Here is a 25,403-nt window from a genome sequence, read left to right as displayed (position 1 = left end):
CCCTAATTTGTCTTTCTCTGGTGGTTACCTTTATTGGAGGTTATTAATATCGTGAATACAATTCTGTTCAGTGCCTTGTCTGTTGTGCCTGGTTGTGTTGTATTTTATACCTTTAAATCAACGCCAGAGAGAGAAATCTATATAACCAGACATCCGGAGAAGAGAGACCATGAGGAGACAAAGAAACAGCCCCCACAGGAAAGAGAAGCAGGCATCACCAGAAAAGGAAGTAAACGATTTAGAGGCAAACAACCTATCAGAGAAAGAATTCAGAGAAATGGTCATAAAGTGGCTGAAAAGGATGGAAGACAAATTCGACAATATGAGTAAGAACCAAGAAGAAATGAAGAAGAACCAAGAAGAAATGAAAAATGACATCGCTGCTGTAAAGAACTCAATAGAAAGCATCAAGAGTAGACTAGATGAAGCAGAGGACCGCATAAGTGAGCTAGAAGACAAGATGGAAAAAAATACCCAATTACAACAGCTTCTAGAAACAAAAATTAGAAAGATTGAGGAGAGCGTAAGGGAACTTCGGGACAATACAAAACAAAACAACATCAGGATAATAGGGGTGCCAGAAGGAAAGGAAACTGAGCAAGGAATAGAAAACCTGTTTGAAGAAATAATAACAGAAAACTTCCCTGATATAGGGAAGAAAAAACCCACACAAATCCAAGAAGCTCACAGAGTTCCAAGCAAAATGAACCCCAAAAGACCGACGCCAAGGCACATTATAGTTAAGTTGGCAAACACCAACGACAAAGTAAGAATCTTACAAGCGGCCAGAGAGAGACAGACAGTTACATACAAAGGAACCCCCATCAGACTAGCAACTGATTTCTCAACAGAAACTCATCAGGCCAGAAGGGAATGGAATGAAATATACCAAGTCATGCAAAGGAAGGGTCTAAATCCAAGAATACTGTACCCAGCAAGGCTATCATTCAAAATTGAAGGTGAAATCAGGAGCTTCACAGACAAAAAAGGACTAAGGGAGTTTATCACCACCAAACCAGCAATGAAAGAAATGCTAAAGGGTCTGCTGTAAAAAAAAAAAAAAAAGAAAGAAAGAAAGAAATAGGAAGCAAAGAAGGTACACAGGGGTATAGAATAAAAATGGCGTCAAATAAGTACCTATCAATAATAACTTTAAATGTAAATGGATTGAATGCCCCAATCAAAAGACACAGGGTAACAGACTGGATAAGAAAACAAAACCCAGATATCTGCTGTCTACAGGAAACCCACCTCAAAAAAAAGGATGCATACAGACTGAGAGTAAAGGGATGGAAAAAGGTTTTCCAGGCAAATGGAAATGAAAAAAAAGCTGGGGTTGCAATACTTATATCTGACAAATTAGATCTCAAAGTGAAGGACATAACAAGAGATAATGAAGGCCACTTCATAATACTAAAGGGAGAAATCCAACAAGAAGAAATAACTCTGGTAAACATATATGCACCCAATACAGGAGCACCAAGATACATTAAAAAACTCCTGGAAGATATCAAAGGAGAGATTGACAGTAATACAATCATAGTAGGAGACTTCAATACCCCACTATCACCATTGGACAAATCCTCTAAACAAAAAATCAGCAAAGAAACATCAATCCTAAATGACTCACTAGAACAGATGGAATTAATTGACATCTTCAGAACATTTCACCCCAAAGCCACAGAATATACATTCTTCTCAAGTGCACATGGGTCATTTTCAAAGATAGACCATATGTTAGGACATAGGCAAAGTCTCTCCAAATTCAAGAAGATAGAAATCATATCAAGTATCTTCTCAGATCACAGTGGCATAAAACTGGAAATCAACTACAATAAAAACAACCCAAAGAAATCAAACACTTGGAGACTAAACAGCATGCTATTAAACCATGACTGGGTTACCAAAGACATCAAGGAAGAAATAAAAAACATCATGGCAACAAACGACAATGAAAACACAACAATCCAAAATCTATGGGACACAGCGAAAGCAGTCCTGAGAGGGAAGTTCATAGCTCTACAAGCCTACTGCAAAAAACAAGAAACAATGGTAATAAATTACCTAACCCAACAACTCAAAGAGTTAGAGAGAGAGCAACAAGATAAGCCCAGTGTAAGCAGAAGGAAAGAAATAATAAAGATCAGAGCGGAGATAAACGACATAGAGACCAAAGAAACAATACAAAAGATCAACAAAACCAAGAGCTGGTTCTTTGAAAGGATAAACAAGATTGATGGACCTCTAGCCAGGCTCACCAAGAAGCAAAGAGAGAGGACCCAAGTAAACAAAATCAGAAATGAAAGAGGTGAAATAACAACAGATCCCGATGAAATACAAAGGATTGTTACAAAATACTACGAACAACTCTATTCCAACAAACTGGACAACCTAGAGGAAATCGACATATTCCTAGAAAAATACAACCTTCCAAAACTCAATCAGGAAGATTCTAAACAGCTCAACATGCCAGTAACTATGGAAGAAATTGAAGCAGTCATCAAAAAGCTTCCGGCAAACAAAAGCCCGGGGCCAGATGGCTTCACAGGAGAGTTTTATCAAACTTTCAAGGAAGAACTAAAACCTATCCTCCTCAGACTATTCCAAAAAATTCAAGAGGAAGGAACACTTCCAGGCTCCTTCTATGAAGCCAGCATCACCCTAATACCAAAACCAGATAAAGACAACTCAATGAAAGAGAATTACAGGCCAATATCCCTCATGAACATTGATGCCAAAATCCTCAACAAAATTCTAGCAAATCGGCTCCAGCAGTACATCAGAAAGATCATACACCATGACCAAGTAGGATTTATTCCAGGAATGCAAGGATGGTACAATATCCGCAAATCAATAAACGTGATACATCACATAAACAAATTGAGAGATAAAAATCACATAGTCATATCAATAGATGCAGAAAAAGCATTTGACAAAATCCAACACCCTTTCTTGATAAAAACTCTCAACAAGGTGGGAATAGAAGGCTCATACCCCAACATAATAAAAGCTATTTATGATAAACCCACAGCAAACATCATACTCAATGGGCAAAAACTAAAACCATTTCCCCTAAGAACAGGAACAAGACAGGGATGCCCACTCTCACCACTCCTGTTTGACATAGTACTGGAAGTATTAGCTATCGCAATTAGGCAAGAAGAAGAAATAAGAGGCATCCAAATTGGAAAAGAAGAAGTGAAGCTGTCCTTATTTGCAGATGACATGATATTGTACATAAAAAACCCAAAAGATTCCATCAAAAAACTAATAGACTTAATAAATGAATTTGGCAATGTAGCGGGATACAAAATTAATGCCAAGAAATCTATGGCTTTTCTATACACCAATAATGAACTTACTGAAAGAGAGACTAAAAAAGCAATCCCATTTACCATCGCACCAAAAAAATTAAGATACCTAGGAATAAACTTAACTAAGGAGGTAAAAGACCTATACGCAGAAAACTACAGGACACTGAAAAAAGAGATAGAGGAAGATGTAAACAGATGGAAGAACATACCATGTTCCTGGATTGGTAGAATCAACATCATTAAAATGTCCATACTACCCAAAGCAATCTACAGATTCAATGCACTCCCCATCAAAATACCAACAGCATATTTCACAGACCTAGAAAGAACTCTCCAAAAATTCATCTGGAATAAAAAAAAACCCCGACTAGCCTCAGCAATCCTCAGAAAGAAGAATAAAGTAGGTGGGATCTCAATACCAGATTTCAAGCTGTATTACAAAGCCACTGTTCTCAAAACAGCCTGGTACTGGCACAAGAACAGATATATTGATCAATGGAACAGAATAGAGAACCCAGATATCGACCCAAACCACTATGCTCAATTAATATTTGACAAAGGAGGCATGAACATACAATGGAGTCAAGACAGTCTCTTCAATAAATGGTGTTGGGAAAACTGGACAGATACATGCAAAAAAATGAAACTAGATCACCAACTTACACCATACACAAAAATAAACTCAAAATGGATACAGGACTTAAACATAAGACGGGAAACCATAAAAATACTAGAGGAATCCACAGGCAACAAAATCTCAGACATATGCCACAAGAACTTCTTCACTGACACTGCCCCTAGGGCAATGGAAGCTAAAGAGAAAATTAACAAATGGGACTACATCAAAATAAAAAGCTTTTTTACAGCAAAAGAAACCATCAACAAAACAACAAGAAAGCCCACTGCATGGGAAAACATATTTGCAAATGCTATCACTGATAAAGGTTTAATCTCCAACATCTACAGGCAGCTTATGCAACTTAATAAGAGGAAGATAAATGATCCAATAAAAAAATGGGCAACAGACCTAAACAGAATATTTTCAAAAGAAGACAGAAGGAAGGCCAAGAGACACATGAAAACATGTTCAAAGTCACTTATTATCCGAGAGATGCAAATCAAAACAACAATGAGGTACCATCTCACACCTGTCAGAATGGCTATCATCAACAAATCAACAAACAACAAGTGTTGGTGAGGATGCGGAGAAAAAGGAACCCTCGTGCACTGTTGGTGGGAATGCAGACTGGTGCAGCCACTGTGGAGAACAGTATGGAGTTTCCTCAAAAAACTGAAAATGGAACTCCCATTTGACCCAGTAATCCCACTCCTGGGAATATATCCGAAGAAACTAGAAACACCAATCAGAAAGGATATATGCACCACTATGTTCATAGCAGCACAATTTACAATAGCTAAGATTTGGAAACAGCATAGGTGCCCATCAGCAGATGACTGGATCGGAAAACTGTGGTACATCTACACAATGGAATACTATGCTGCCATAAAAAAGAAGGAATTCTCATCATTTGCAGCAACCTGGATGGAATTGGAGAACATTATGCTAAGTGAAATAAGCCAGTCAATGAAAGAAAAATACCACATGATCTCACTCATTTAGGGATAGTAAAGAACATTATAAAGTGGTGAACAAAAAGATAGATACAGAGACAGTAAAGCATCAAACAGACTTTCAAATTACAGGGGGAAAGTTTGGGAAAGGTGGGGGAGTTATGCAATCAAACGAAGGACTTGTATGCATGCATATAAGCATAAACAATGGACGCAAAACTCTGGGGGGGGAGGGCATGTGTGGGTGTGGGGTGGGGGGGTAATAGTAAGATATGTACACATATAATACCTCAATAAAAATATTAAAAAAAAATTTGCATATTACTCTTTTATTAGATAGGATACTTACTATATATAAGAACTGGCTTTCGATAGCATTTAGATCATTTATTATATAAAGAATCTTTCCATCATTTATACTTAAGAGAAACTTCAATACTCACTCAAAAGTCGAGCAAATCCAAAGTCACACAGCTTAATCACTGAATGTTTTGTGATGAGGATATTTTCTGGCTTCACATCTCTATGTATGCACTAGTCACAAAAATCGAACCAAAACAGATTACTAAAGAGCAACTATACTATGTGGGATCAATAAAACACATGAATAATGAGCAAAAATAATTGAGAAATTGTTTGAACTTCTCACTGGCCTTTTGGATAATAGGTTGAAAAATAACCAAAATGGGCAAAACATAAGCATGAAATAAATCTAGTACCATACCTATCATAGTCTGAATCATCCTAAATTCCTGAAGGTCCCAAAGGTACCACAAAGGCACCCAGGTAACTTTAAATTGTAGTTAAACTTTTTTTTAGTATAAGTATGTCTTATGTAGTATTTGTCATGTATGTAACCTGGCAACCCTCCGTGAAAGGGAAACGCTGAAAAGCTTGGACAGGGCTTTGCTGGAGCCGCAAGTTGGTACATTAGCAGGATTCATAGTTCAGCTGTTTAACAGAACAGAACACAGTCCGCCTGGTAAACAGGACGAGCGCTGGGCCTGCCGAGATAAGCGGGGGAAGAGAAGGGCGGAACCACGAGCCTCCTGCGAGACCTCCCTTCCAGCTCTGACATTTGTCCTGACAAGATAAACAAGAGTGGGCAGCGCTCACCCTCTGCAGAGAGTCGCTAGATGTCAGCTCCGTCCCACACACAAGCGTTCTCGGAGCTGCATCCACCCCACAGTTTAGACTCAAATCACCTGTGGTTTCCAAACCACAGCTGACATGGTTTAACAGGGAGCTGTTCGAAGGATGCTTAAGAATCTTCACATGATTTTCTTATTAAATACTTTTCTTGGCAAAGAACAAAACAATGATTTCATTAGCAATCACATAAAAACAATTGGGTTAGAATGCTTTTCAGGGTTCCCAATAAATAATCTTGCCCTCTTCCAAGCTTGTTCCTCTCTGGAGAAGAATGTCGGCTCCTTCTGCAAGGAGAGACCCCCTTCGGCTGTGGCTGAAACCCTGGGGTATTCTTGACTTTCTAGCATCTGGAAAGAGGACAGAGGTTCTTCTTGGGCCTGGCCTAGTACTCTCTCCAAACGACCTTCAGGGTGAGAGATCAGTGTCAATGTTTCCCCAAAGGGTATTCATTACTCTGGAAAACATTTGGGGAGACAATTTCTGAATTATTTTATTAAAATCTATCTGGTTCTCAGCAGTTAATGGCCCTGAGATCCCTCCACTCTTTACCACTAGCTTCACATGTTACTATAAATGGGCATGCCCGTGGGTATCATGGTGACAGATGGTCAGCAGGACTTGTAAGCAAGAATGTGCTCCTAGTCTGTTCTGGGAATTCTTGACAAGTTTCTGCACCCTCCCCCCATCAGCACATGCGGCCAAACAGTGTGGTCAGGGGCTCTCCAGGGAACTGTGGTATGCACTGGTCCTCACTGTCTCTGATTTTCCCCACCAGGGCCTGTATGCAACCCCCCTTTCTCCCCATCCTGAAACCTACTCTCGGGAAAGTGCTAAGCCTCGCTCTCAGTAAACAGCAATATAAAGCGTCCATGCTGCCCTAGCTGGTTTGGCTCAATGGATAGAGCGTTGACCTGCGGACTGAAGGGTCCTGGGTTCGATTCCAGTCAAGGGCACATGCCTAGGTTGTGGGCTCGATCCCCAGGAAGGGGTGTGCAGGAGGCAGCCTATCAATGATTCTCTCTCATCATGGATGTTTCTTTCTCTTTCTCCCTCTCCCTTCCTCTCTGAAATCAATAAAATGTATTTTAAAATAAATAAATAAAGCGCCCATGCTCCCCGCTATACATGCATTTTGACCAGGACTATAGCTTCAGCGAGTGGAGACTCGGGAGGGCAAAGCGCTCACTGCTGTCCTATTTCCTCCATCCGGGAAAGTCATTTAGATCAGCTTAAAAATGAGGATTCAGGCCCACCAGCTAATTGTAGGTCGACCTATTCAGGCCCACCAGCAGCCAGTAGGTCGACCTATTGCAGTCAGATTGCCCTTGTGGCCAAAATGGAGCTCTAACACTGGAATTGGCTTCGTGTGCAGGGCGTGGGCAGTGCTGCACTGGACGGGCAGCAGGCTTCCAGCATCTGTGAGGTCACAGCCTGGGTCCACTGCCTCTGCCAGGCCCTGCTGTGGCCGGGAGTGGCACAGGCTCCCACTGGGCTGGCTCGTCCCAGACCTGGCACTCATATCTCAGCAAAGCAGGCACCAGCATGAGGGCATTGTGCCTGGGACGCCACCTCCTGCAACCGCATGGGCAGGAGTCACGTGGGGTTCCTCTCCCTAATTTCAGAGCCTTAAGCGGGTAGCAGACCCATACAGACTCCAAGTGGATGGGATGCTACCTTAAATCTGAGCAGCTTCTGACAAGCAGAAGTCATACAAATGCATCTTTTATGTGACCCGAACCAGAAGGGAATCACTGGGTTGGCATGTTTAGCCTCCACTTACCCTAACCTGGATTAAGAAGATTTGGATGAAAAATTATATCCACAGAAGCATGACATAAACGTTGAACAAAGCTTCCGCCTCAGCTGAAGGGCAGCCTTCTGAGTTTTTTAAGGGAGATCATGAGACTTACATTGTGTTTATGGCAAAAGTTCACAGCTTGCAACGTCTGCCACGTTATGCTCTTCACGAGATGCTCTGGTACCCTAGTGAAAATAAAGAAGCAGCACACACATTCTTTAGCGTAGCCATGGAATTCGGCTCAAGAAAGAAAAAGAAAAACGTAAACTAAGAAAGGCTTAAATAGTGCAAACTCCTAGGCCACACAGAAAGTCATCTAACTCACTGACTTGTCATTGCACAGCCCAACATACAAACATGTGACCAGCACACTGCTGAGCTCTGGGGACAGCAGGCGAACCACAACACCATCTCTCATCTGCGGCTACAGGCAGGGCCCAGGAGGACCCACAGGACTTCACGTCTTGATGACCACTGACCTCAAATACCTGTGACACCACTGGAAGCTGCCTGGTCACTGGAGCTCCGTTTCTATAAGAAGCTTTTTGTGGCTGGAAAGTGAGTTAATATACGGCGTACAATATGTTGCTCATTTTTGCAAGTGGCCCCACGCTCGTGGCCTTGCAGCAGAATTCATCTTCTCTGTGCGCACCCGTGGCTTCTCCAGGCGCCCTGGGCAGGGTGTTTTTTAAGGTAACGAAGACTTTGCTGACGACAGGGAAGAGGCTTACATGGCACCCCATGTCACAAAAGCTAGCAAGGATCCATAACGCACCTGGGCCCCTGATTCTTTCCCACACTGCTCCTCCCTGGGAGCTAGCCGCGCCCACCTCGTATCTTTCGGCCTGCCCTCTTTCACAGCATCTAAACTTGATGCCACTGCCTCCAGCACTTCTCCGACTTGAAGCTTATATAACAGGGCAACCAGTAGCTCCAGCAGGTCCCTTGGGCAAATTAGAAAAAAGCACTTTCCGGGGGAGGATTTTTTTTTTTAAATTAGGCAATGAGTGAAATAGACTACAGAAAGTGTGCATTTATATTCAGAGACCAGCGGAGCCTAGTGTTCTTACGAACCAAACATTACACAATGTTGTTGCCGAAACCGGTTTGGCTCAGTGGATAGAGTGTCGGCCTGCGGACTGAAGGGTCCCGGGTTCGATTCCGGTCAAGGGCATGTGCCTTGGTTGCGGGCACATCCCCAGTGGGGGGTGTGCAGGAGGCAGCTGATTGATGTTTCTCTATCATCGATGTTTCTAACTCTCTATCCCTCTCTCTTCCTCTCTGTGAAAAATCAATAAAATATATTAAAAAAAAGAAAAAAAAAAACAATGTTGTTGAGGTCCTCCACCAGAACTAAGATGTAAGCCAGGTGTGGGGGTGGGGGGACGAGCAGAGATAAACCAAAGAACTTACATTCTAATATGCATAGCCCATGGACACGGACAATAAGGTGGTGAAGACCTGGTGGGGGCGGGGGGTGGAGGGGGAGTTTGGGTGGAGGTGGGTTAAGGGGGGGAAATGGGAGACATCTGTAACATTGTCAACAATAATTTAAAAAAAAGAAGTAAGCCAGGGAGGAAACTCCCGAGTAGCTTTGTTAAGGTGACCAAAAAAAGTCACTTCCAGCCTCTGAGAGGGGCTACAAGGTCACTGTTGTCACAGACCAGATGTTGAGGAAATCCTTTCAAGCAGATAGGAGGATGCTTCGACAGTGGGACGCGTGCAGGAGGCCACGTCCAGGAAGACTGGCTGGGACATTTCTACACCTGAACTATGCCCCTGGCTTCGAGTAGCTTCTCTCCCAATTCTCTTCCTCATCCTAGAGGCATATCCACACAGATGCTAGAAAAACTCACCGGTCTTAGGAAGGGAGCGTGCAGGACCAACCAGTTAACGCCAAGAATCCCGAGAAGGCTCAGGAAACCACAGCTAAGATCTCTGTGGAGGTGGGAGGGAAGGTGTGTGGACAAACCTGTTCGGGAAACCATCAAACTTTTAGGCCCCTTCCCCGTCTACTCCAATAGGAAGGTCTCCTCCCCCAGTCAGCAGAAGGCTGCGGTTTGTTTTCTGGGGAGGATAAGATCAAGCACATTTGGTACGCTTGAGACTGAGACGGTGGCTTCAAGCAGGGGATTAAATGACTGCAGACATACGAAGTATAGAATGCGGAGACTCCCCAGGCCTCTTCCTGCACTAGGTCCTGAGAAAGCTGGCAGCCGGACTTTACTCTTTAGGCAAAATATTGGAAGACTTTTTTGGTGGGAGCTCAGGAGGGAGGATCTGAAGATTGGGGTTTCCCCAGCAAATGGCCCAGCCAGATAACCCCACAGGGAGGTGCCGGCCTCCGAGAGTTCCCTACTCTAAACCATAGACATACAAGATCCTATTTGCCCAAGAGAGTCTCAAATCAGAGAGTCAGAGACCAAAACAAACAGAACAAGAGCCACTCAAAAGAAACAGAAACGATGGAGAGAGAAGGGAACATTAGAACAACAACACGGATATCCTCCGAGAAGATGGCAACAGGAAAGCGGCTGCGTCCGTGAAACAGGAACAGGCGCTGTAACCCACGGGGCCGGAGAGCCAGACCTCCAAATAATAGGAGGTCCGGGGATGAGAAAACAGAGAGAACAAAGGCTAGGACATCAAGAACAAAACAATTAAAATTTTTTTCCTCAGACAGAAAGAATCCACCAAGTGCCTCAGTGATGGACACAAAAAGCAAGGCCCATGATTTTAAAATTCAGAATGCAGTGAGTAAAGAGAAGTTTCTACAAGCTTCAAGAAGTAAAAAAGAAACAGAACTTCACAAAGAAGCAGAAAATAGAATGACAACAGACTCCTGCACAGCACTAGGAGATAGAAGGCACTTAAAAATGCCTCCCAAATTGAACTATCATGGTAAGCCATTCAAAGAAAGACAAGCACCATATGATTTCACTCATATGTGGAATTTAATGTACAAACTGCCAAGCAAAATAGAGAGAATCATTGCTAGAGAGCAGGCAGACAGCTTGAGACGGGGGTGGGGAGGACGGGGCAGTGTGGGTTGGAGGCAGGGTGGTGATGAGGGGGATGGGAGGTAGGAAGGGATGGCAGGATTGAGTAAAGAAAAAGAACTCATGGACATGGACAATAGTGATTTTTGGGGGTGGAGGGATGGGTGGAGGTAGAAGACTGCATAGAAGGAATAAATGGTGATAGAAAAAATTAAATTAAAAATGTTTAAATGCCTCCAAATTTTTGAAGTATTATTTTTCACCAAAAACAAACAAAACAGAAATCAAGCGTGAAGAGAAAATACTTTTTAAACATGCAAGGATAAGATCTCAGTCTCTCTCTTTTTTAAAATTTGTTTTACTGTTGAGAGTATTACAGATGTCCCCCATTTTCTCCCTTTTGCCCCCCTCCACCCATTACCTCCCCCCACAGGCCTTCACCTGTCTGTTGCTGCATCCATGGACTATGCATATATACTTATAAGTTCTTTAGTTAATCTCTCTTTTAACTTATCGGGAAGCCCCCTGGAGGATGCTCTCCACCAAAAAGGCGTAAACTAGCAAAGAAGATGACAGGAAACAGAGAAAGCTGGAGACCTGGCACACGAGGGGGCAGCCGCAGGGACTTCTAGGAGGAGGTGAAGGGAAGTGACGGATGACAACTGCATTAAAGCAACCATCCAGATTGGAACAGCGTGACTCAAGAGCCAGGCATGTTGAGGGTTGTCATCGCCGTGCCCTCTGCCTTATACCATCTTAAACAAATATGAAAATATTTCACAAACAAACTTAAAAGCTTTGGAAGCATCTGGGTGTCTGGCCAGACCCTTCAGCCTAAAGCAGACATTCTTAAAGCTGTAGCTTATGCTGGCAGGGTGAAGGAATTCACTCCACTTCATAGTGTGTGTTTCCCAACTGGTGGGAAATGGTGCTCATGGCTGAGGTCTGGGGCAGAGTGAGGCAGGGAAGGAGCCCAGTTCTCCCTCATTCTCTACTGTCTCTAGGAGCCCCCTCTCCCCACCCCCCGGCCGGATTCCAGCTCAAAGACAAGCTGTCCCTTTAGAGGAATCACGTATAAGCTCAACCTTAGCCTGTGAGGGAAGTGGCGTTTGAGCTTTTCCCCTGGCCTGGTTCTCCTTCCCCACGAGATTAGGCAGTGGGACTTTGAACAAACTATGTCCCCAATTCCTCTTCCTCGTAAACCTGGGCCTCTTGGACTCGCAGCCGGCTGGGCAGGTCTCATGGGATTTGTTCTCCTGAGGATGCCAGCTCCCCAGACCTAGAAATTCGGGTCTAGGCAGGGTAGGAGAAAATTGAGCAAGGACACTCGCTTTATTTCCTGCCCCCAGCCAAGGTGGGAGGGGCTCAGCAAGGTGTGTCTTCAGTCCCTGGGCAGCCCGTGGTCTTCCCTGGGGTCTTCAGTCAGTTGCCTCACCGAGAGCTACGACTTCCTCTGAGCCCACTGGGCTGTCACTCAGCTCAGCAGAGGTGCCCTTCCCGGGAGGGGGGAAAGGGACCCACCTCCCACCAGCAGGACAAGGTGGAGGAGGAGTGCACCCGTGTGACCTCACCACATGCTTCCTGCCTGCTTGGGAATTTTGTTTCACCCCCAGGGACCTAAGGGGATCCCAACTGTTTTACCCCAAGGGGAGATGAGGATCAGGGGATGGGATATGGAAATGTCTGAAGTCTAGATTTCTGTGTGACTGTGTTATCTTTTTCAAGGCTTGGCGATCGATGTGCTTGGCCAAAATAAGTAGGGAAACCCAGAAAGAGGAAGGCAGGAGACGCAGGAAGTAGTAAATAAAACTGTAGGGAAAGGCAGTGGGATTCCAAGGATGAGAGCAAAGGGAAGTCCCAGGAGGACAACTGGGTAACAGGCATCTCGCACAAGCCAGGCAGAGGGAGAACGAAGTTCTAAAGGCAGGATGTCACCAAAAAAAAAAAAAAAAAAAAGAATGAATGAATCATCTGATGTGATTATCTTGTGGAAAAGTATGTTGAGAGGCCATTAGAAAGAGCGAGAAAAGTTAGCAATAGGGTTAAAGAATATTAAGCAAATTTAAAAAGCAAGGCGAATATTAATTTGCAGAAAAAGTATGAAAGGAAACCCTCGTATGGTAAAATTCTCAGCTAAATAAGTAATATTTACATAAGCACAATAATGGAAACAGTGGATACTGAATTAATAAAATTTTAATGTAACTTTTTTGGGAGAATAGAAAAGGGAAACAGAGGGGACAGTGGTGTAAGTGGTTTTCTTCTATCACGAGATGACAGAGATGATGACAAAAGAACATGGACCTCTTCCAGCATTCTCAACGTAACAGCTGTTCCCACGACTGCTCTTCTCCCATTTGTGACATTACAAGACGCCAAACAATCAAAGCTTCATTTCTACACAGGACTACAGCAAAGCTAGGGAAGAAAGGGCTGGCCAAGCTCCTGTAGAAATAATATGTTCTTAGGAATTTATCCTATAGAACTATTTATGCAAGTGGTTGGTCACTGCAGAAAACTAGAAACAATCTAAATATTTATCAGTGAGGAATTGAATAAAGAAATCATGGTATGTTTGTACAATGAAATTCTATATAGCTAGCTACTTAAAAAATATAGAAGTAAATATGTATAAATAGGGGGACAGCTCCAAAATATACTTCAAAAATCCAGAATAGTATGTAGAGTATAATCTATTTAATATATAATAATATATATAAGACAATTAAAAATAATTTTTCGGCCCTGGCTGGTGTTGCTAAGTGGTTAGAGCATCAGCCATTCCCATCGAAGGGTCAAGGGTTCTATTCCCAATCAAGGGCATGTACCTGGGTTGCAGATTCAATCCCCAGTCTTAGTTAGGGCACATGTGGGAGGCAATCAGTCAATGTGTCTCTCTCACATTGATATTTCTCTCTCCCTCTCTTATCCTTCCTCCCTCTCTTTCCCTCTCTCTAAAAATCAATGGAAAAAAATATCCTCGGGTGAGGATTAACAAAAAACAACAAAATAACAATTTTTCAAACTGACGATATTTCTTTTATACATTATTGTGGTGCTTGAAGCATTTTTATAACAAACAATATGTCACTTTTAATTTAAAAAGAGAGAGAGATTTCTATGGTTCTACAAAGTTTTGGAATTCCATTGTCAGAAACTGAAAATTTGTACTGACAATCTTTACCCACCACACGTTCTTTGAACAAATTGTACTGGAGTCAGAGGAGGAACTGGTGGTAATGGAAAGAATCAGTGAAGTACTGCATCTGACTGCACTTATAGTGGGGCAGAAAAATAGAGAACACCTAAACTAGTCATTTATGAAACTTTGAGTTATGAGAGACCAATAGTTTATATAATAATAAGTATAAAGCATATTAAGACCTACAGTAGATAAGCAATGGTAAGATGCTTGTAAGAGGGTAAATATGAACAACTGAACCACAGCTCTGAAACATATTTGTGTCAGTGTAGCAGATACCTATCTTGGGGCATAAATTGGCTTGTTAGTATCAGCATGAATCTGGATCATCTCCAAAAGCTTTCCAAAGGAGTAGAAGTTACAAACCTGTTAATAAGGAGCTGAGTTCATGTCCACTTCAGATTCAAAGTAGAAATAAGTCTTTGAGCCTGATTTGGCAAGAATTATTTTAAATAAGAAAACATTGCCATAGTAGTAAATGGAACATGGAGAAAATATTTTCAAAAACACAAATAAAATGAAAAATACCTTTATCAATCATAACTCAAGAGATAATCACTACTAAAATTTATATATTATTTTATTTTTTCTAACTATATAGAAGATCTATCAAAATGAAATGTGTATTTTTATGATAGCATTTTTTTTTCATTTTGCAACCACTATGAACATTTTTGGTCAATGTCTATTTTATCTATTAGCATGATTATTAGTGGCTCCACTGTATTCCATTGTAAAGACATACCATAATTTACTTAACCAACTCTCTATCATTGGACATTTCTGTTGTTTACAATTTTTCATTATAAACAATACTTTAACAATCTTAACACATACACTCAATTATTTTCTTCTGGTAAATTATTAGAAGTAAAACCGTTTAGTCTAAGATTGTGTCTTTAAGGCTTTTCTTTCTTTTTTGGGGGGGGTGTTTTTTGGTTGTTGTTTTGTTAATCCTTACCAGAGGATATTTTTTCTCATTGACATTTAGAGAGAGTGGAAGGGAGAAAGAGAGATAGAGAGAGAGAGAGAGAAACATTGATGTGAGAGAGACACATTGATTGGTTGCCTCCAATAAGCGCCCTCCTTTCTCTTCTCTCTCTTTCTTTCTCTCCCCCTCCCTCCCTTCCTCTCTCTCAAAAATCAATAAATAAATTAAAAATATTTTTTAAAGATAGATATCACAAAGGAGGCCATATTTGAGCTGTATCTGAAGGACAAGCAGGAATTTGCTAGGCAAAGGAGAGAAGGTCGGGCAACCCCTGCTGAGAAAACAGCACATCCTGAAGCCTAGAATGCAAAAGATTCTATGGAGTGGGAAACAGGTGGGAATGGGGTGAACCAGCGGAGTGACGATAGTGATCACAGGACATTCTTGCAGTAAGAGGGCAAACCTAAGGAGGCCCCCACCTGGCTCCAGGCAGGGCAAACACCAGCATTAGCACATTACCCCTTGTTGATATTATGTAACAGATCAAATATGAATCCAAAGGAGAACCAAAGTCTTCTGACTTCTAGGACATGAGATCATCAATTGATAGCATTATAGAGCTGGACGTTCCCTTAAACTCTACCTGGCACTGAGCTCTCATTGTTCCAGGTGGGGACACCTGAAGGCAACTTGCCAAAGGTCATACAGATGATAAAGACCCACTTTTACTGGAATGTACTTACAAATAACCCACTTCCATAGTAAAACATTTTTGTATTTCCTATAATATATATAACATATTTTAGCCAGTGGAGTTAAGAAAAAAAAAAAAATCTGCTTTCAAAACTCTAATCGATCCTTGGCCTGTCCTTGTTTTCTTCTCAAACTATATGCCAAAAAAGAACTGACTCCCTATTGCTTTCAACCACCCACAAATCAGTGTTTCCAAGTGACTCAACCTAACATAATTAATCAAACTCTCTGCAACACCTCCCTTGTACCAACCACATAGCCACGAGTAACTTATACTAATAAGTTTCATTGAAGTGTCACTTCCAAGTTGTCCAAAGAGTAAATATCAACATACTAAAAAGGCTTTCTCCCTTGAATGCATTTCTCTGCATCAATGACTTTCTGAAGGGATGTGTCTGTTTTCTTGGCGCTCTCTGGTTGTGTAAATTAACATGAAAAGCCTATGCCATGGTCACTAACAGACTATAAGCCACTTTAATCCCATTTGCCTGGAGGTCAGGGTAGATAATATATAACCACCACTACATAGCAGAGCAAGCTCTTGGCCAAGGCTTGAAAGCACTGTTAAGAGAGCCCCAGCCTCCAGCTGCTGAGTGTGAATGTGACCGGATGGGGTGGCATGCCACCACTCTGATCTACAATGCACTCTGTATATTGTCCCCAGGGAAAGTTGGGCTCCCAGGAGCAAGGCAAAAGGAGAGATGGAATATTCTTTCCTGCTTAACTTCTCTTAAATCTCCTCACCGTTCAATCCAAAGGCCACCTCCTCCACGAAGTCTTCCTTGACTGACCTGCTTTGAATCACATCTCTCAGGGCCTGCTAACCATTCTACCCTCTCCTTTTGGCCACAGTGATTGCATCAACTGAGATGAACCCATCAGAGTCTTCCACTGGACTTCATATGCAGATACTACCTTCTTCTAGAACATCCTTTCTTCTAGAATGGCTACATAGGTTGATAAAAGCCTGTGGTCATGCTTTCTATCACATTCTTCCCTTCCTAACTCTTTCTATGCCCCCCCCTCCCCCCACACACACACATCTTCCAAAATTCACCTCATAAGGGAGACTTGTGTACAAAGCAGAATGAAACCAACACGAAGAAGAGCCGAGAGAACAGCCACCACCTATGGCACTCTACCTTAAGGCATCTCGCTGAGGAGTGGGTGGGAGCCAAAAGCCAGCCTCTCTTCTGTTCACCCAGGTAAGGGCTACCCTCAACCCTTGAAAGGGAGCCCCCCTTTTTTTCAAAGGAAGTATCTGCCTGCTCACTAAGCCTTCTCATGCACACAGAAGAGTTGCATATGCTAGAGAGATGTGACAAGGTCAGCAAAGCCTGTAAAGTCATCCCCAATCCTTCCGAGGTACAGCGACCAGCACATTCCTTTTCCACCCACACTTGCTTCAGCTGGGTTCTTGTCCCTTGCAACCAAAGAAGTCCTGACCGAGACAGCAGCACGGACACCCGGATTGCTTTGGATGCAGCAACACATTGGTTTGTTTATTTATTTCCTCACCTGAGGATATTTTCCCACTGATTTTAGAGAGAGTGGAAGAGAGGGAAAGACAGAGAGAAATATCAATGTGAGAGAAACACATTGATTGGTTGCCTCCTGCATGAGCCCCGACCAGGGCCCAGGCCGGGGAGGAGCCTGCGACCAAGCTAATGTGCCCTTGGCCGGAATCAAACCCGGGACCCTTCAGTCCCCACGTCGATGCTCTATCCACTGAGCCAAACCGGCTAGGGCAACACATTTGTTTTAGCCGTAAACTTCCTAATAGCCTAATCTTTGGAATCTTCCTTCCAATCTCCAAGTCCTCAGACTTCCCTAGTCAGGCACAGAATAACTAATACCCTCCCTTTTCTTTCTTAGAGACTCGGATAGCTTATATGCCGAGATAATGTACCAGAGAAATCAAGTTCAATCTAATAATGCTGCTGTTGCTTTCTTCATGAAAATGATAGGATCTCTTTTTTTGTAACTCCTCCTCTGTGGACCCCAGCAGCAGGGTATGCTGTCCAGACACTGGCTGTTCGTGCCTAACCTGAAAAAGGGTCACAGCTAATTTCCCCTCACAAATCCTGAAGTGTTTCACTGCGTTTTGTGTGTACGGGATGGATCGCTCACCCTCTTTGGTATCTGTCCAACTCGTGCAGAACCGTGTGGTCGCAGTACTCAAACACCAGGTGCAGCCTCCGCTTCCTCCGGAAGACTTCGATCAGGTTCACAAGGTTGGGATGCTTGAGTTGCTGAAAACATGAAGGACGAGGCGCTGAATGTGAGGTGTGAAAGACAGCGTTCTCTAGTTCAGACCCAATACAAAGAGAGCTGCTTGTCCCTTCAGGAAGTTTTTTTGTCTTGGTTGAAGTAACCTGTAAACAGTATTATCTTACTTCTCTTCATGAGCTGTTTGTTAGTAGCTTGTATGTGAAAAGCGATTATAACCCAGGTGGTTGATGAAGGCAAAGAGAGATATGAGAAGGCTGGGAAAGAAAGGAGAGTGAAAGGGGAGAGATGGTTTAGTTAATACAAACTCATCCTTTAAGGCTCAGAGGAAATGCCCCTCCCTAAGGAGGTCTCCCCTGGTCCCCAGGGCTCAATGCCCCTGCATGGCTGGTAGCTCCCCTGAAGCATGTGTCCTTCAGAACCTGTTGTATTTACTAAGTCATTACAGAGTAAGGATTCCTCAGTTGGTTGTTTAATGTCCTCTGCTGTCAACAGATATCATAGATACATTCCACAGAATGTAAGGACCATGATATCAGGGTCTGCGTTCTCTTGTTTACGCAAAATGATGTTGTTGAACCCCCAGCACAGGGCCTCGGCAGTTGTTTGTGGATGAATAAATCAATCACGCTTCCTAAGCTGATGAAAGATTTTGAGACAGGAAGACGAGGAAGACTTCAATCTGATGTGCCTGAAGGTGTGTATCTAGAACATGGACCAGGGCAGAGGCCAGACAGATGGCGAGAAAGGCACTGCTCAGAGATATTCTTTGTTATTGGAATAGTCAGATGTGGTGATGGACAAGAGGCGAGGGAGGGGGAAGAGGAAGTCATCAAGAATGACCAAAGGTTTGTATCATATGGTGGGGTCAGCAGTGGGAGAGGGAATGGTTTCTCTGGAGAAGATATTACTATTTTTGGCATGTTGGGAACTCTGAGATACCAAAGTGGAACCGTCAGGTTGGCTGGAGTTAGAACTGAAGAGAAAAGCCGGGAGTCATCATGCGTGTAAGTGAATCCATGGACACATGCGATTGCCCAGAAAAGCAAGTGAGGAAGGAAGAGGCCCAAGGAATCCCTGCGCACCTGAAGGGCGGATGAGAAGGAAGAGAGAGGGAAGAAGGCCCCCCAAGATAAGAAAGAAGACAACAGAGCATGATGCCATGATGCCACGGGCATAATATGGAAGGACAAACAGACTGTGGTGATGGATGTTGCTGAAAGGTCAAGTGGGTAGAGGCCTGAGTGCCTGGTGGGTTTCCCCAGGCAGGGGTCACACGACCTCCCTGGAAGCAGTGTCAGCACAGTGGTGAGACCAGGAGCCAGATCCTATGGGTGTAGCATCTCAAACCACATTACTTCTCCCTCTCTGTTGACTCCTCTCTCTCTGTTGACTCTGGTCTTGAAACCAGTTTGCAATCAGTAGCCCAGAGGTTTCAATCACAGCTCAACATTCACAAGGTCATTCAAGAGGGTGAGGATGTTTCTACTTCAATACTGAATGGGCTTCTTAGGGACATAGAGAGGAATCAGATGAGAAGAACCAAGCAACAAGATGGATGGATGTTCACAGGCTTACTCAACATGTGTATTATACATACAAGTCATCTTAATAGACAAGACTGGATTACCATATATCCTATAAAGATTTAGTTCAGGGCTCATTTAATTAGAATCCCTTCGTTATTATGAGTATGTAAAGCCAAAGCCTCAGGCCCAGTCTCATTCCTCAGCATTCTGAGCTGGGCTGGTCCAATCTGGAGTAATCAGTGGTTCTTACCAGGGCAGTCACCGCCATCCTTCAGCTATGCTGTACCTAGAAGCCTGGGCCACTCAGACGCAGGTGTAGTTTCTTGTGTTAAAGTTTCTGCCTTTGCTGCTGCAATTTTACTTTGGTCTCCCTTTTAGTTTCTCTCTCTATTTTAAATGTTGGATTAGAGCTGGAGACATTGGTATGAACTCATGGTTAGCTTAATGTAGGTACAGATGATTACTTATAGAAAAAACTGTAGATATGTCTGTATACAGGGGTTGGTATTCACACATATATGACCTTGCTCTGTCAGATCAAAGAGCCTAGAAGCAACCATGCCCCAGTGACAACATGGGCACCTAGAGCTCAAATCTTGGTTGCTAATACCCTTCTCCAACTAAGGGAACCAGGGCTCCTGGGAGAACATGGATGATTCTAGATAAGGAGGAAATGTACAAGATAAAGCCAGAAAGGAAGGAAAGGATAAAACAAAAACAAATCCTACATTGATGGGGGTATGTCAAAGGGACACAAATATCCATGAGTCCATAACTGATATGAATGAATGATTGACTGACTGACTGAATAAATAGGAGAGAATAAATACATCTATGTAGAAGAATTCCAAATAATTCCTGTAGATACTCTGCCTCCATGGAGGCGAGCCGAACCCCCCACTCCTCATGTGTGGGCTGCACATAGTGACTTCCTTCCAAAGAGTACAAGATGGAGAGACAGCAAGAGCAATTTCCTTGGAGAAACCTGACAATATTTAACACAATCTCAGCCAGGTGACGAGGTTTTCCTCCCAAAATCTGGGACCCCAGTCTAACCGTGAAGAAAAAAACAAACAAATTCCAACAGGGGCACTTTCTACAAAACTCCTGACTATAGGGAGCAGCTATAGGGTTAAGCCTTGGGTTGACCTGTGGCAGAGCCACAAACAAGTCCCAGCTTAGAGGCAGAGCTCTCCTAGCATAATTAAGCTTGACCTTATATTCCTCCCTAGATCCTTCCTAGGTAGCTAATGGGCTGTGGGAGATGCAGCAAGTGCTGCCAAAACAAGTGAGACTCACAAGAACATTGTAACTATGTTGACCACTACCTTGTTTATCTCTGAACATAAAATAAAGGCTCAGCTTGCCGGCGGGATCTGTCTGTGTCCTCATCCAGGCACGGGAGATCCACCAAGCCCCAGCTGTATTCTCTTTGTCTGTCTTTTCTTTAATCCTTCACTGCCCCTCCTCAGGCTCACTGAACCCTTGGCTGTGCTGGCACGGCACACCTGACCAGTACTCCTCAAAACTGTTATGGCTATCAAAACCACAGAAAATCTGAAACTGTCTCAGCCAAGAGAAGCCCAGGGACACGTGGTGAGTAAATGCCATTTGGTATCCCAAATGGGATCCTAGAACAGAAAAAGGACATTAGATTAAAACGAAGGAAATCGGAATAAAGTATGGACTTTAGTTAATAATAGTGTATCAGTGTTATTTCATTAATGATAACAAATGTACTGTACTAATGTAAGATGTTAATAATATATGAAACTAGGTAGAAGGTAGATGGCAACTCTCTATAGGATCATCTCAAATTTCTGTAAATCTAAAACTGTTCTAAAATAAAGTCTACTGAACACACATACACACACACACTCACACACACACACACACTTTTACCCATCACACCACTTCTGAGAACATACCTTACATAAATAAAAGCACCACTGCATACAAGGATATGTACAAGGATACTTACTGCAGTATTGTAAGTATAGGTAAAAAGTTGGAAATAATACAAACCTCCTTTGATAGAAGAGGATGGCTAAATAAATTGTGATACATTTAAACTATGAAGTATTAAATATTGTGCAGTTATTAAAAATAATGAGATTAACAGAGGCCTCTCTATTGATCTTATGACAATGATGTATGTTGAGTGAAGAAGACAAACTACTGAGTAATTTTATAAAAATAGATGAATATAGGAAATACATTATTAAGATCAAAATTATTCTTATTTTCATATATTCATTTGATGCACGTTGTTACTTAAAACATATACTGAGCCCTACTCTGTGCCAGACATTAATTAAGCTCTGGAATTACAATTATTAACAAAGATGACAAAAACCTCTGCTGTCAGGAGCTCATACAGGGGTGGGTAAAAGTATGTTTACAGTTGTTAGTACGTGAAACAGAGTTTGTTCTTGTATTATTAATTATTAATTATTGCAATATTTTCCATAGGAACAACTGCAAACTTACTTGATCCCACCCCTGTGTTTGAGCATGCTGGGTGGTGGTGAGTCTTATGGAAAGAAATATAGTAGGTAGGGAACATACTATGATAGGGGGTTGCAATTTAAAACATGGTGAGCAGAGAAGAACTCGCTGAAAAGGTAACAAATGGAAAAAAAATCTAGAGAAGGTGAAGGTCATGACTATTTCCAGAAAAACGCTCCCGGCAGAAAGAACTGCCAGCCCAAAGGCTCTTCTGTGGGATCCTGCCTGGAATGTTTGCAGAACAGCAAGGAGGTCAGCATTTGCTGCCTCTTGCATGCTGCTTCCCATCCTTCAGGGCATCCTTTAATTTAGCCACTGCTGCAGCTTCCAGCTGTGCCCAGATGTAGCCGGCAGCCCTCACCTCAGCTGTACGCTGTGCCTTGGCTTTCTACCCGGGGCTGCTGGGTGCTGGGATATGGGATGCTGGCGGGTTGATTCTAACATGCAGGGGGTCAAACTCCATGGGGCGAACCCTTAACCAATGGGGGACAGGAAGTGGTGGGTAAATCCTCTGGTCCTCAGGCTCCTTGCAGAGACCTGGCAGGAGGAGTGCCTCTGCCCCGGCGTTGGCTTTTCCTCCTTCCCCATTTCCCTCTCTCCGGCCCCTGGTATCACTCCTGCTCCCTGGTATCACTTCCCCAAATAAGCTACTAGCAGAGTCGCTTGTCTGGGCCTGCTTTCTGGGAGGTGTCCAGGCTGAGGGAGCTGGTACTAGAAGTGGCCCTAGCGAGCAGATCTTCAGAATGGGATTCTGGAACTGGATCAGTCCCCAAGCAGATGGCCAGGCCCCCACAGCTGCGGGCAAGTGGGGCGAGAGGAAGCTCTGGGGAGCAGCAACAACACAATTACTGAGATTTCCATCAGTCGTGCTTTTGCATGTGGTGCAGACCGCCTTATGCATTAGCAGTGGCACGTGACTAATGTGGGGCAATGATAATTACAGGGATTATCGAATGACTGGCCTTTGTTAACACCTTTAGGGCGTTGACAAAAGAAAAGAGAAAATGATAGATGGGTTCCGGTTAGCCATCCGTCAACTGCGGGAGTCAGGAGGCCTCTACAGCAGCCCTGACCGACCGGGCAGTGCAGTTGGTTGGAGCATTGTCTCGTACACGTTTCGGGTTCAGTCTCCAGCCGGGAGCGCATACAGGAGGCAACGGGTCGATGTTTCTCTCTCTTTGTCTTCCTGTCTCTGACTGACTCTGTCTCTCTTTCTGTCTCTCTAAAATCCATAAGAAACGTATCCTTGGGTGAGGATTTAAAAAAAAAAAAAGCCTCTATGATAGTATTTAAAGAGACATTTATCTCCCGTAGATGCAGGATAGATTGTGCTAAGAGCAGGCTCAGGACTTAACATGTAGGAGTAGCAGAGACACAAAAGCGACGATGCACAGTCTCAACAGATCTCTTATGCCAAAGCCAGGGCTCTGGTGAGAAAAGCGAGGGACCCAGAGGTCTGGGATCGGGACATTAGGGGGGTGAGTCTGAGAATCTTAAACCCTCAAATTTCTCAGAGCCCTCTAGGCTGGGAGAAGCAGCGTCCTACGCCTTTGCCACATGAAGACCTGAAAATACCTCGGTGAGGCAGGTGGCTCCTGACCGAATCCCCACCTCCTCCCAGGGCCCACAGACCTGTAACTAGGATGAGGCTGTAATAGTGCCTCCGCAAGGCAGTATGGTTCTTGCTCCAGGAGGAAATAACTGTCCTTGAGAATGACAAGACCTGGCTCCTGCGTGCCAGCAGGAAACTTAAGCCTGCTGGACCATGCAGTGGAGAAATAGAAGGCTGGAAAAGGGGGAATTCATTGGCCTGGGAGCACTGTCCCGTGACCTGGGACTTAATTCCTGACAAGGACACCTGGTAACTCCCTAAGAGAGACTGAGCACCTGACCGTGGGACATCAGGGGACTCTGTGACCCAGAGCTGCCCTGTGAGCTGGGTAATGGAGACACACAGTCACAAGGCTGCGAGGATGCACCAGTAATCCACCAAACCATGAAAACTATACATTGGTGATCCGGCTCCAGAAGGTCCGGGGGGAACAAGCAAGTTACCAAAAGGGGTGGCTCATCCTCCCAAGTCATCTACTTTGTTGCACTGTCACCCCTCCTACAATTGGCTTGTACGTATGGTTCCATGGGAGTTTACAACTAACGGAGGAGAAAAACCCAAGGCCAGCTCACAGATGGATCGGCTCATTCTGCTGGCGCTCAGTCTGCAGTGCAACCATCAAAGCCCCTGGGCGGAGGCCTTGCAGGACAGCGATGGAAGGGAATCCTCCCACTGAGCAGAGCTTCCCGCCCGGCACTGGGTGGCCCACTCTGCCTGAGGAAGAACGGACCTGCGATAAGCATGGATCTGTGGGTAGACTGGACGGAGCGAGATGGAAAGCATTTGGAGAAGAGGCATAAACTGGACTCGTGGGAGCGAGCACAACGCTTGAGGGTCCTTGGGCCTCACTGATGCCGAGGAGGCCTTGAGCAACCAGGCAGAGGGGGTCTTCTCTGGTGGGTGCCAGCCTGCTCCGTCCTTGGCCACCCAGGGGCTGTGTAACCGATCCGTGCACAGGGGGCCACGGCTGCAGGGTGGCGGCCAGGCATGGCCCCGCAGCACTGGCTCCCTCTGGCCAAGGCGGACCTGGCTGCTGCTGCTGAGGACCTAACCTGCCAGTAACAAACCTGACGCCTGGGGACTGGCGTGCACTGTCCTTGAAGGAGACCAGCTGCTCCGTGGAAGGGCTGTGATTGTCCTTACCGGAATTGATACTAATTCTTGCACGGGGTTTGCCTTTCCTGCCTGCCCCACAATCACAATCTTAGAGAATGTTTGCTTTACCAGCATGGGAGTCCACACAACATCATACCAACGAAAGAGGCATGACCATTAGCACATAGTCCCGGAATCCATTGGTTCTACTAAAAACCTCGTCACCTACAACCAGCCAGCCGAAGGGAATGATGGAAGCTGTACCCCAGCCTTCGAGGACACATGCACTGAACCGACGGCCACCACATGGTGCTATGCCTTCATTTCCATAGGGGATCTGTGGGCCTGGGATCCGGGAGCGGAAGTGGGACTGGACTCTCTCATCACCCCTCCTGGTGATCCACTTAGAGAAAGCATGCTTTCTATCCCCCATTGTCTCCCAAATTTTCAGGGCAGAAAACCCAAATGTTCATTAACACACGAGTAGTTAAATAAACAACTATAGGACTTTATAGTACATTCAAATGATAAAATAGTACGTAGCTATTAAAAAGAATAAGGTATATCTATATGTGCTGACTTGGAAAGATGTCCAAGATGTATTGTGAAATGTAAAAAGGAAATCACAGAACAGTAGATTCAATATGACAGCATTTGTATCTGTTTTTAAGAAGGAAATACATGGCCTTGTATAAGCACAGAAGTCCTC

At 43.9% G+C, this 25,403-nt stretch overlaps 1 protein-coding gene across 3 annotated transcripts in view; it reads right to left on the bottom strand.

Moving 5' to 3' along the window:
- Positions 1 to 25,403, bottom strand: part of CDKL1 (cyclin dependent kinase like 1) — a 53,492-nt gene that overhangs the window by 13,095 nt on the left and 14,994 nt on the right. For all 3 annotated transcript variants that reach the window (XM_008139072.3, XM_008139073.3, XM_054716081.1), the window contains exons 2-4: positions 17,852 to 17,973; positions 7,949 to 8,021; positions 5,330 to 5,420 (exon numbers count right to left, since the gene is read on the bottom strand). In XM_008139072.3, the coding sequence (XP_008137294.2) occupies positions 5,330 to 5,420; positions 7,949 to 8,021; positions 17,852 to 17,973 (286 nt within the window). The remainder of the gene's footprint in view (positions 1 to 5,329; positions 5,421 to 7,948; positions 8,022 to 17,851; positions 17,974 to 25,403) is intronic.

Source organism: Eptesicus fuscus, chromosome 5 (genome assembly GCF_027574615.1).
Source record: "Eptesicus fuscus isolate TK198812 chromosome 5, DD_ASM_mEF_20220401, whole genome shotgun sequence".
Lineage (NCBI taxonomy): Eukaryota > Metazoa > Chordata > Mammalia > Chiroptera > Vespertilionidae > Eptesicus > Eptesicus fuscus.
This window is presented reverse-complemented; position numbering and strand designations above follow the sequence as displayed.